Genomic DNA, 12,684 nt, shown 5'->3' on the forward strand with positions numbered 1-12,684 from the left:
CCTTCCAGTTGGGTAATTACAAAGGTGTTGGACTGTATGAATGAAGTTTATTTATAAGAAACTTCCAAACTGTCTTCCGAAGTTACCAGAATATTTCCATCCCCAGGAGAGTCCCTGATACACCACATTCTCGCTAGTTTGGTGCTTGTCAATGTTTTGGACTTTGGAATTTCTAGTAGTAGTGTCCATAATAATAGTTTACTGTTGTGTTATCTTTAAATGCTGTAATGACAAATGATGTTATACATATTTTCTTATGATTCCTTAGTATCTTTTTCTTCATTGGTCATGTGTGCTCAGTTCTTTTGCCTCTATGTGTATATGTATACACATGCACATGTGTGCATGTGTCTAACTGTTGTGTTGTGTTGCAAGGAACTGAACAAAGGACCTTGTACATAGCAGAAAAACACTCCACTTCTGAGGTACAGCACCAGCACCATTTTACTGTTTAGCTGTTAATCAAGTTATTCATCTTATTGTGAAGTCTTAAGCATTTTTTTATATTTTGATTAATAATCATTTACCAGATTTGTATTCGATAAATTTATTCTTCTAGTCTGTAGCTTCCTTCTTATTCTCTTGGTATTGTTTTACATAGAACTTGTGTTCAACTTTAGCACAGTCTAGTTTTCAATTACTTACTTCATGAATTTAAAGTCATCAATTTCAGACCCAGGATAGGCGGCTCATAACTGCAGGCCAAGGCTGAGGTAGGAGGCATGCTTTTGCTCATGAGTTCTGGACCAAACCAGGTGGCATGGCAACCCTATTAAAACAAACAAACAAACAAACAAACAAACAAACAAATAGATGAATATCATCTCTATGCCAAGATCAAGTAGATTTTCTCTTACGTTGTCTTCTTACCTTGAGCTTTATAGTTTGAGCATTTTACGTTAGATGTATGATCCAATTTGAGCCAATTTGTGAGCAGATGCAAATGCACACGTTTGCCTATGTATATATACACATACGTACACACACATATTTTATTTTATTATTTTGTGGGTATGTGTTTATGTATGTGTGAGTATGATGTATGTGTATTGCACACACATGTGTGTATTATGCATGGAGAAGTCAGAGAAGGGCACTGGGTGTATTCCTTTATCCCTTGCCACCCTATTCCTTTTAGGCAGAGTATCCCCCTGAAGCCAGAACTCATATTTTATGGCAAGAGAGGCCCTCCTGTCTCTGCTCCCATCAGTGCAAAGGATAAGTATGCAGTGGACCACTCATGGCTTGTGCCTGGCTCGGTGAGCTCTGAGCTCTGGTCCTCATGCTCGTACAGCAAGTGATCATAACCAGAGCTGCCCCTTCAGCTGTATATACACTGTAGTGCTTTGAATATGTATGGTCCCCATAGATTCATGTGTTTGAATGCTTAGTCATAGGGAGAGGCACTATTAGGAGGTGTAACCTTGTTGGAGAAAGCACGGTGGAGGTGGACCTTGAGGTTATGTATGCTCAAGCCATGCTCAGTGTGGGAGGGAATGTCTCCTTCTGCTGCCTGTGATCAAGATGGAGAACTATCAGCTCCTTCAGCTCCATGTCTGCTTGCATGATTTCATGCTTCCCACTATGGTGACAATGGACTAAACCTCGGAAACTGTAAGGCAGCCCCAATTCAAGAGTTGCCTTGGTTATGGTGTCCCTTCACGGCAATGGAAACCCTTAGACATACATCTTCTTACTTGTGAGATGCCCAGGAGTCCCAGTGCCATTTATTGAAAAGACTATCTTTGTCCATGGTGTTGCCAGGGCTTTTTTGCCAAAATAATTTTACTGTGTTTGTGTGACGTGCATTTTAGTTTAATAAATTGAATAAGGGCTATTTAGTACATAGTAAGAAAAAGAAGAAAGAAAAGAAAGAAAGGGACCCCCCCTTGTAAAGCTTGTAAAAAAAACCCAGAAACAAAACAGATGACTACGAATACACACACACAACCCTCTCCTATCACTGCACAGAGATCACCATGGACAGATTAGAGAAAGCTCGAACCATGGTTCCTGCCATCCATCTTGACAAGCTGCTGAGTGCTGCTGGGAACACAATGGAACCAGAATGAGCCAGGGCTCTGTGGGTGGTACGGCTGTTGGTATTGACCAAAAAAGGCAAGGGCGAGGGCGGGCTTCCCAGCTGAGCTTCAGCTTCCAATACTGAGTAATTAGTTGCTGGTGTATATGTAGTGACTGCCAAATCTTCCAGGATGCAACGCTGTGTTGTGGGTCCTTATAGGCTATCTCTAGTTCCAAGAGCTTGCTCAAGCTCTTCTGATTTTGTCCACTCACCTTCTCAAAGTTTGAGTGGTCTGAGTAGGTTTCTAAGCTAACTGTTGGACATGTCAATGGAAGTGAGTATTAAAGGTGATTCTGACAAAGTTTCATAACCCAAGGTATTCCCAGCCTTGTCAGACCGAGAGTCACGCTCAAGGCCTGTCAGTAGCTTAAGGGAATTCACAGAGCACACTATCAACTGTATTTGCTGCTAGCTTTGTTACCAGTTTCTGTATTGGGATAATGTTTAGTACCTGCTGCTGTACCCAGTACCAGTGGGTAGGAGCAGCGCCACTGTTACTATCCTTGTGCTACAGGAAGATTGTGACAAAGAGCGATGTAATTTAAATGATCTTTTCCCACTATGTAAAAATATGAAGGGTAGCATCTCAGAATGATAGGAAAAGATACAAATAGTCTTTCCCTTCATATCATTTAAAGCTATGAAGAATACATCTGTTAAACTCTACCAGTACTTCTAGTAAAAGTAGCAGTTGCAACTTATTCTTATTAATAAACATGATGGTTATTTTGAATGCATAAGAACAAACTTTCTACCAAAGACTAGTCAGTGGGGTTTTTGCTGCTCTTGTTGCTTTCTGAACCCAAAATTTCCAGTCTACAAAGTCGTTTGTTCCTCATCTCCTGTGCAGTCTTTACTGAAGCATATTTTGAAACAGTGCTTGGCGAGCATTACCAGGTTTCTATATGAGCATGTGTCCTAGTTTCACAACAAGACAGTGGTTTCATCCCTGTCTCAAGAGTCTTCCAGAAGAGGTCTAAGAGTGGTAGTGTCACCAAGTAAAGGCATTCAAACAGTCCAAGCAATTGGGGGAGATAGCATGAGGAAGCCAAAGGTATCTCGGTCTGATATTACTCAACCAGAAAGACCTATAGTGTTTACTCAGCATGAACAAGGATGAGCCAGTACCAGAACTCTAACCTCAATTGTTCCTACTTCATCATGGCCTTAAGAAACAATTAGGTTCTTCAATCAGTCCATAAAGTAGGTGCTGTGTGGTCAGGCTGCTGTCTGCCCCTAAGGAAACCATGTGTGGTGTGCAGCTCCAGTAGGCAGCTCCACAAAGAGGTGTCTTACAATCAAGTCTCTCGTCTGCTTTCTCTGTGAAGTCCTATTCTGTGCTTCACTTCCAGAAGATCCCATGGCCAACAGAAGCTCTGGTCAAGAGTCAGAGTCTATTCCAGAGTATACGGCTGAAGAAGAGCGAGAAGACAACCGGCTATGGAGGACGGTGGTAATTGGAGAGCAGGAGCAGCGGATTGACATGAAGGTCATCGAACCCTATAGGAGAGTCATTTCTCATGGAGGTATTCAAGATCTATTTGAGTCTGGGAAATGGGGGGAGCAAGCTTTATTGTTCATTGGGAAACAAATGTGGGGTTCAACTGAATTCTGGGCACATAGAACCTAATGATCATTATAAGACTTCCGCCCGAGAGGGGCTTCCTATCCCCTTCAGAGGCTCCAACATATCTTTTTAGACTCAGCTTAATAGTTAATTCCCCTACCAAAAGTTTATTTTTCTATGAACCACATTAAATTTGGAACAGACAAAAGTTAACCACAGTCAAAACATCCATTTTGGCAAGAGACCCAGGCATTTGGCAATGTGTGTTTGTATTTCAATTGTTTTACCTGGGGAGTTCCAGGCACCAAAGTGGCTTTGATCAATTGGAGCCCTCAGGAAAAAAAAAAGTCAGGTGAGCACAGACATTGCGTTGAATGTTGTTGACTTCAGAAAACATCAGTGGCTGTTTGGTTTGTCGGCTGCATGTGTCCCTTTCCTGTCATCTCGAGGCAACTCCCTAACTACCTAGCCAATCATGAAAATGTGCAAGTTCACAAGGCAACTGCTGCTGTCGGTGCCTTCTCTACCTTAGTGAGAACTGGGAAAATACACTTTGGTAGTGCATTAAGAGCTAACATTTCAGTGCTGGTGGCTGAAGCCAGGGCTTTGCATATACTAGGTAAAAAGCTCCACCACTGAGCTGTATCCTTCGCCCTTCTTGATACTGCATCAAATCAAGAGAATTTGATTTCTAATGAGCACGAAGATATCTTGGGCAGTCATCCCTTCCCTAATGCATCTCTCATTTTCCTTTCCATGTACCACTACCTCCCAGGAGCACCAGGGCTACCCAAGGAAACTGACTGAGAGACAAGGATGCTCTTAGGAGCCATTGATCTTTTCTATTTCCTGCCTTACTATATGATCTGGAATGGCAGTGTGGCCCTGTGATGGCTGCTGTGGGCAGGAGTAGGATCCTGTGAGAGGAATCTCTCCCACGGCCCTTTGGAATGAGGCTGAGCAAAGCTTACTGAGAGTGGCCAAGGACTGTAGAGTCAAACCCTTGCTGGGCTAAGAAACAGAACCAGAGTTCTTCTCCAGTGTTCACAGAAGTCCTTGCTTCAAAGTGCCCCTCTGATAGTTTTGGTTTGTTTACTTTGGGGAAGTAAAAAAACAAACAAACAAACAAATCTCACAAAGGCTGACTACAAAATGGTTAACTGGGCTTTCTCTACAATGAAGGGGAAATATAGAAAAGTCTGCCAGAGTTCATCAAAGTCACATGATGATGAGGCCTGGACATGGTTGCCCTTAGCTCTTTGTCTTAGAGTACCATGTCATGAAAAGGCTGCTCACAGTTCTGCTGTCACCAAAAGGATAACTACCTCTTGATGCTTCAGTGGAATCACCTATTTGTTTTTCAAGCTCAGTCAAATCAAATGGGTTGGGTGTCCTGGTGTCCAAGTCATTGGAATCACACTAGAGTGGTCATCAGGAGTGCACTTGGTAGTGAAGACTGTCTCTGCCTGCCATAGTCTCTTTAAAGTCCATGTGTGACCTGAGGGGAACCTGTTTGCTGAGCTCCATCCCTATTGCCTCCTCCCCTTGGCACTTGCTCCTCTCCACAATGTTGTGTGCACTTGGTTTTTGTCTGAATGACTGTCAGTTTGTGTTGAAGAGAAGGCCACCTTTCCTTTCCCTGGCTCTGCCTCAGTCTCCTCCAGGTACCCAGCTGCATGAATATTCCTCTGGCTGTACCCTCATCGCGTGATCAAGAAGCCACCTCTTCCTACATGCTGGGCAGCTTTTGTGCTGTAGATAAAAATTGCTTAGATGTTACTTCTGAATTTGATGAAGCTTAATCTCCCATGTTGGAAACTCACACCACTTTCCTAAACTCTGTGGCTACATAGCATCTTAGTGGCCAAGGCCAACCAAACTTCCCAGCCTAGCTTCTGGGGAACATGTCAAAATAGATGGCACAGTAAACATGAGTCTTGCTTCTGTGCTCTATCCACATTTGCTCTGAAGATGTTTCCTGTCAGCCCCAAGAGAAACTTCTGGTAGGACAGTGTTCAGCACAGGAAACTGCAAGATGGGAGCAACCAAGAGCTTAAAGAAACTGACATACAGTTAGATGCTGTTCAGTGTTTGTAGCTCTGTTTATAATTCACTCTTCAGATTTGGTAACCATGGCATGAACACCCTGTGCACAGTTCAGGGTCTCAGACCATGGTACATCCCCTAACCTTTTCTGGCCTCAGTCACTCTATCTGCGGACAGAGGCAGACTGTAATACCAATGTTCACATCCTATGGTCCCATGAAACTCCCCCCCCACACCACCACTAAAAAAAAGCATAATGCCTGATGGATGGTTTTGCATAGCCCATGTCATGAGGTCATGAGGAAACAAGAACTGATATGTATATCTTTTAAACTTAGCGCTGAGAATAAGGTCACTGAATAACCAAGAGCCATCATACCAAAAACGTTAACAAGGAGTTTCCTTTCTTCTGTTTTTACTTCTCTTGTTTCACTCTAGGAGACTCAGGTAACCTTCTCCGCAGTGTTACTGGACAGACGAGCCTGGAAAGCATGGGCAGAAGCGTTGCTGGCTGGTGTGTGTGTGTGTGTGTGTCCTGTGACATCTTTCCTTCTCTCTCCATTCCATTTGCTGGCCAGCAAACTTGGGTCACATCTCTTTCATGCCTCTTGTGTCACCTCAGGTAAGGTCTGCCACCACTGCTCCATAGGGCCTCAGGAGGCTCCATGGTGGAGTTGCTGGCACCCACCCATCCCCGGCCACCACCAGAACATGCATCCTACATCCACCTCTTGTTTATGAGAACAGAGTCTGACAAGTTAAGATTTAAACAACCAAGCTTCACATCAGACCTGTGATTCCAACTACTTGGGAGTCTAAGACAGGGAAATTCTAAATTTAGGACTTTCCTAGGCTATAGAGCAATTGGAGGCCAATCTAGACATCTTATTGAATCACTGAATCAAAGTGAATATAAAAATAAGACTGATAATGAGGTGCAACAGTAGAACATTTCCACGGCCAGGGCTGGGACTTAGGTGCAATCCCCAGTACAAACAGACAGACAACCCAAATTTCATATGAATTATGCTATTACCAATAGGCAACTTTCCCTGAACAGTGGCATGATTTGGGGTAGAAGATAAGGGATTAGCTGATCCGGAAAGCATCTGTACAGAGGACTACAGAGCAAAGTTCCTCAGTATACTTACTGTTCCTACTCAATTAATTATTTTAATTTTATTTTATTTTATTTTATTGAGATAGGATCTAGCTATATGGCCCAGGGAAACCTTGAACTAATAATCTTCCTTCTCTGGCATCCCAAGTGCTATGATTGCCAGCATATGCTACCACATCTCACTGGTGAGCAGTTATTTTCCAAGCATGTCCAAAGACTCATTCCAAAGATACCACTTCACTATTTAGGGGACCAGCTTTCCCGTGAGAATCCTCTTCCTCTGTTGGTATCCTTGCACCACCCACCTCCTCTTATTTTCTTCCCTTTCATTTTGTCCCATTTCTTCTACCCAAAGTGCTAGACTTGCTTTCATTTATAAATTCAGCAACTTTGTACAAAGCCGATGCGTCACTCGGACAGCGGCCGCTGTGTAGTCCTTTGCTAGGTGATGAAGGGATTGCAGTGCCACTGCATTCTGAGCACACGTAACATTTCTTAGGAATCCTCCAGAAGCAGAAAAGCTCACAGAATAGTCCTGATCTCAGTGAGTCTGACACCTGCGGCTGACAGCTATTGTTTGGAAAGATGTGTTCATGCTTGTTCTCCCAGTGGGACTGTGGTGTCAACTCTTTCGTGTTGGTCACTTACATTCTCCTGTGCTGTCTGAACTGTATGTCTTCATGTTAGCTCGAGCATCCCTTGTGGATTTCCATTGATTTGTGAGTCCTCAGAAGTAAAACTGTTTGAAATGGGAACTCCTCACTTAAAAATACATGTCTCGAGATTTTCTTCATGTTAACACTCTCAGAAGTTGGTAAATAACTAACTAGTAGGAATCGTGGTCTTAAAGCAGCAAGTCCAGAGGGAGGCTGAGGGAATGCTCTCTCACAGATGTGCTACACTAGATGTAATATTGATGTAGGTAGCATCTTAAATACATGGCAAAAAAAGACCCTGTACAATACCCCAAATCAGTCACCCTTACAAGCCCACAACTGGATACACTGCTAGTTCACTTTACTCCTGCTTTGTTGGTGGTAGAGTCATAATCAGTATCTCTGTAAGGGACATTAAGGGGAAGCCATCCCAATCTGCCATCAACATTTGTCACCCCCAGAGCCAGAGTCACAGCTCTGAAAGGGAAATGAAATGCGCTTGAGTTCTGGGAGAACGGGATCAGGCCTGAGGCTACTCTTGTCCTGTCCTGCTCAAAGCTTCAAAGGCATCTCTATGTAATGACTACAAAGTTGGAACCACATAATGTAAACTACGAGTATGTGGATGGGGATATTTAGTGGGCTGGGGCAATGGCTAAGCAGTTCAGGGTTCTACCAGCCTGGTGACATGTGTTTCATGCTCAGAGCTCCTATGGTAGAAGGAGAGAACTGACTCCTACAGGATGTTCTCTGATCTCCACTGGTGGGCCAAGGAACATGTTTATATACACCCATCATACTCAAACACCAGATAGATGGATAGATAGATAGATAGATAGATAGACAGACAGACAGAGAGACAGACAAATGTAAGTAGGGTCTGGGGGGGGCAGTGTATGCCTATAGTCCTGCTACTAGAGCAGGAGGATTACAAATTTAGGTCACAGAGTGAGTTCAAGGTAAGTTTGACAGTTTAGCAAGACCTTGAATAAAAACAGTGAAGGATTGGAGAGGTAACTCAGTGGCAGACTCTAGGCCCAGGCCCTGGTAGTACAAATGGACATATTTAAAACCAGTCTAGGGTCTCTCAGTGCTAGAGCGTGAGTGTAGCATTTCTGGGGTCCTAAGTTTAATCCCTCAGCACTCTCCAATGACAATCTGAGGCACTGCCATCCTTTTTATGGATCAGAGACGCAGTTCATTCCAAACACTTACCATAGGGAGTTGACCAGCACCTGCCATCCATCAGGTGCCTCATGTCAGAAATAAACTCTGAGGAAAGAGAATGCTAAAATTATATCAGTTATTTGAAAGGATGGGAATGATGTCCCGAGGTGTTCGGACTTTGAATGGTAGATTTACTTGCATCTCACAGATCCTGTTTTTCTCAGCTCCACCTGCAAATAACACTTCCACCATACTTCCCACCCAACTCATCTGGAAATGATTCTCAAGTTTTCCCAAATGCATATATTTTCATAGGGCTCAAGGAGAATGTAGGTAGCACTTCCCTCCCCCCCTTTTTTTTAGTACACTGCTTTCTCGATGATAATGAAGTTGTGAATTCTGTGCTGTTTATTCTGGGCCTGGCCAGAAGTTACCACATCTTCCTGCACTCCCTGTTTTATCCAGAGAATCCAGGATCACTACAGTCAAATGAGTAGGCCTGGAAATCAAAATTAAGGTATTTTGCATGTCTCTCTACTAGGCCCTGGTTACTGGAGTGTGTGGGTCTGGGATTGTATTGCAATCCATTGACTGGATGGTCACAGCTAACTGGATCTCAAACTAGAGAGGACCAATAGAGGTCTAATACAACCTCTTTCTCAGCCATCAGAATAAAATTTCATATAGATTAGCATTTTTATAAATCAGTGTAGTTTAAGTTAAAGACATATGAGTCGATGTGTCTCATACATTCAATACTCTATATAAAGGTGTTAACCATTAAATGATAAATACATGTGTATATATCTATAGGGTATCTTTCACTATCCTTACTTATTTTATGATATATCATATATTCATACACACACACACACACACACACACACACACACACGCACATGCTGAACAAGACTTCAGATTTCTCTCTTTTTAGGAACAATATGAGCTTGTTAAGGGATTTCATTCAGTTACACATATCTTTTCATTTGTCCCCAGGATACTATGGGGACGGTCTGAATGCCATCATTGTGTTTGCTGCCTGCTTTCTGCCAGACAGCAGCCGGGCGGATTACCACTATGTCATGGAAAACCTTTTCCTGTGAGTGGTGATTGGGTTGACCTCTGTGGGCATGTGACAACTGATAAAGCGTCTTTCCCTGAATGGGTTTATGGTCTAGCAGGTCCCAAGCCTTTGATAAGAAGCTAGTAGGATTTCAGTCACAGAGCCTTACTCTAGGGAACTCTGTTCATAGAATAGAAGGTTAAGCAAACGAGTAGAGTTTGGCCTGTAGTTAAAACTTTTATGACATTTCCTTTGGGCATGTTTTTGTTCCTGATAGCATGGTCTTAGTGAGGGAAACTTGCCTTCGCAGACTCTTGACCTTGTTTAATCTGAGTTGCCCTTAATGTTTGATAACATTGCTGATACTATTTTTTAATGTCAGCTTTTAAACCCACATATTTTTCTAGGGCGGCTGCACATGTACAGATAAAAGGGCAATGTTGATGCATTGTTCTCAAGTTCTCGTACCACTGTTCTTCAATGTCATTCACCCTGTAATTTGAATGTCACTTAATTATGGGTAAATAGAATGAAATTTCTCATGTGGGAACTGAAAACATTTCTCTTCCTTCCTGTGATCAGATATGTAATAAGTACCTTAGAGCTGATGGTAGCAGAAGACTACATGATTGTGTATTTAAATGGAGCAACCCCAAGGCGGAAGATGCCAGGGCTAGGCTGGATGAAGAAATGCTACCAGATGATTGACAGACGGTATGTGTGTGCAGCCATTTAAACCCTGTTGCAACTCCCTCAATAGTTCTCTTTTAGCCTATGGAATACAGTCATACCTTAGAGAGATACCAGGTTACTCATACATGAAGCAGTAAATTGTCAAAATAGTGATGAAAGTGTCATGTGATACGTAAAGCTAAACCTCCTAGATCTGGTTGGCTGTCGTCCTGAAGCCACAGACCCGACACATTCTAGACTGAAAGTGTGCTGGTGCAACTCGAGTGGACAAACCGAGGTACCCATGAGTCTCAGTGGTGTCGTGTGACCTGGCTACTGTTTTCTGCAGTAGGGTCATGATGGTTGACAAAACTCTTGTGTTATTTCAGTATTCGGTGACTGCCCCTTTGTCTTCTCCTTCCTCAAGATGCTTTCCTCTCTGCTCAAACTGTATTGCCCGCTATAGGAAAATTAAAATACCCAAATGACGAATTTATGATATCTAGTATGTATTACATCCCATTAGATGAGGCGTCTTTCATAAATGCCATGAGAATGCCCTGTTGACTTCGACTAAAATCTGTTTTGTGATCTAACAATAATAAAGTAGCATTGTTAATACTGGAAAAAATGTGCCTGTAAACCAAAAATTATTAAAATGGTCAATTTTCTTTATAAAAGAACAAAATAAGGCTTAGTCAGACCAAATACATTGTCAAGGGTTAGAGGCTATAACTTAGCTGGAAGAATGCTGGCCTGTGCACTGTGTCCCATCACCTGCATAGAAACCTATAATCCCTGCTTTCCAGAAGTGGCAGCAAGAGGATCAAAAGCTAGAGGTCATCCTTAGCTACCCAGTGAGTTTAAGGCCACAAGACCCTGTCTCAAAACCAAAACCAAAAAATTAACCAATTAATTAGTTAATTAATGTTAAATAGTAAGAGAGCATATTCTTTCAAGTTAACCAAGATAACGCTGACAAAATTTAAGATCGTCATGAAGCAAAATCATGGCAGTTGTTAGACATTTGTTTGCTGTATCACCCTTCTCTTTCATATTTGCATTGGTGGAAAAATGAGATTTAAGTGTCAAATTATGTCTCAAAATTAATTTTAGGAATTTAGGGAGATAGTTTATGAAGTGCTTGCCAGGGAAAGCACAGGGACCTTTGTTTAATTTCCAGCACTTGGGCAAAAAAGAACTAGGTGTGGTAGTCCATGCTTGTAAGCCTAGTTCTGGGGAGGCAGAAACAAGCAGATTCCTGGAGCTCACTGGCTGGTCAGCAGAGTCTGACCCGCAAACCTCTAGTCTTAATGAGAGACTGTTTCAGAAAACAAGATAAATGGCTCCTGAGGAATAACACTAGAAATTGGGTTCTCTGCAGGAATACATACACACCTATACACATACCCATGCGTATGAACACACACACATACACACACACACACACACACACACACACATACACACACGCACACGTGCATGCATACACAGGATTGAGAATAAAGAGAGAGAAAGCATACGAAAGGCATTCAAAAAATTAACCCTGGACATTCTATACATCAGACATTGTAACCTTCCTAAGAACTCATCCCCAGAACTGCATATATTCTTATTTGAGGATCTATTTTCTATGGGAAAGAAAGTTAGCAATAATATAGAATTGTTTCCTTTTTTCAAAAATAGGTTGCGCAAGAATTTGAAGTCATTCATCATTGTCCACCCGTCTTGGTTCATCAGAACAATCCTTGCAGTGACTCGGCCTTTTATAAGGTATAACTGTGATAGTCACAAGATGACCACATGGTGTGTTTTCAAAATATGCAAAAAAAAGGTACAAAAATACAAAGTATGTAACAAGGATTTGTAAGCTAAGAGAATCCAAGGAAATTTAACTTACCCCTGCCTTCCTGGAAGGATACTTTTGTACTGTGCATCAAGAGTCCTCACTTAAAGATGCGATGGCGCACACCTATAATCTCAACACTCGGGATTGTGAGGCAGAAGGATCACAAGTTTCATGCCATAAGCTTCTTTAGCAAACACTTTCTTTTTTTTAAGTGATATTTACTTTATTTCGTCAACTATTGCAAAACCTGACCTGTAAATTGCTTCCTCTAAGTGTGGACAATGAAGGTGAGAGTCCCATGTCACATTAGCGAATGCATATTTTGTATGAAATAGAATATTCTAGTGAAATGAGACAGTAAAGGCTAGGAAGGACAAAAGTGCAGGCCTTGCGTGTGTCATTTCCTCTGGGCAAGAACTGTGCAGGCACCAAAACTGAGCGAAGCATCTGGGGCAGGTCTG

General features: G+C 42.3%; 1 protein-coding gene across 16 annotated transcripts in view; it reads left to right on the forward strand.

The window, feature by feature from the left end:
* Positions 1-12,684, forward strand: part of Prune2 (prune homolog 2 with BCH domain) — a 271,622-nt gene that overhangs the window by 235,401 nt on the left and 23,537 nt on the right. For 8 of the 16 annotated variants that reach the window (NM_001419567.2, XM_087549667.1, XM_087549653.1 and 5 more), the window contains 4 exon segments: positions 3,436-3,609; positions 9,636-9,738; positions 10,285-10,416; positions 12,061-12,147. In NM_001419567.2, coding sequence (NP_001406496.1) covers positions 3,436-3,609; positions 9,636-9,738; positions 10,285-10,416; positions 12,061-12,147 — 496 coding nt within the window. 16 annotated transcript variants of the gene reach the window in all.

This window comes from Rattus norvegicus, chromosome 1, assembly GCF_021556685.1.
Source record: "Rattus norvegicus strain SHRSP/BbbUtx chromosome 1, alternate assembly SHRSP_T2T, whole genome shotgun sequence".
In the NCBI taxonomy this organism is placed as follows: Eukaryota; Metazoa; Chordata; class Mammalia; order Rodentia; family Muridae; genus Rattus; species Rattus norvegicus.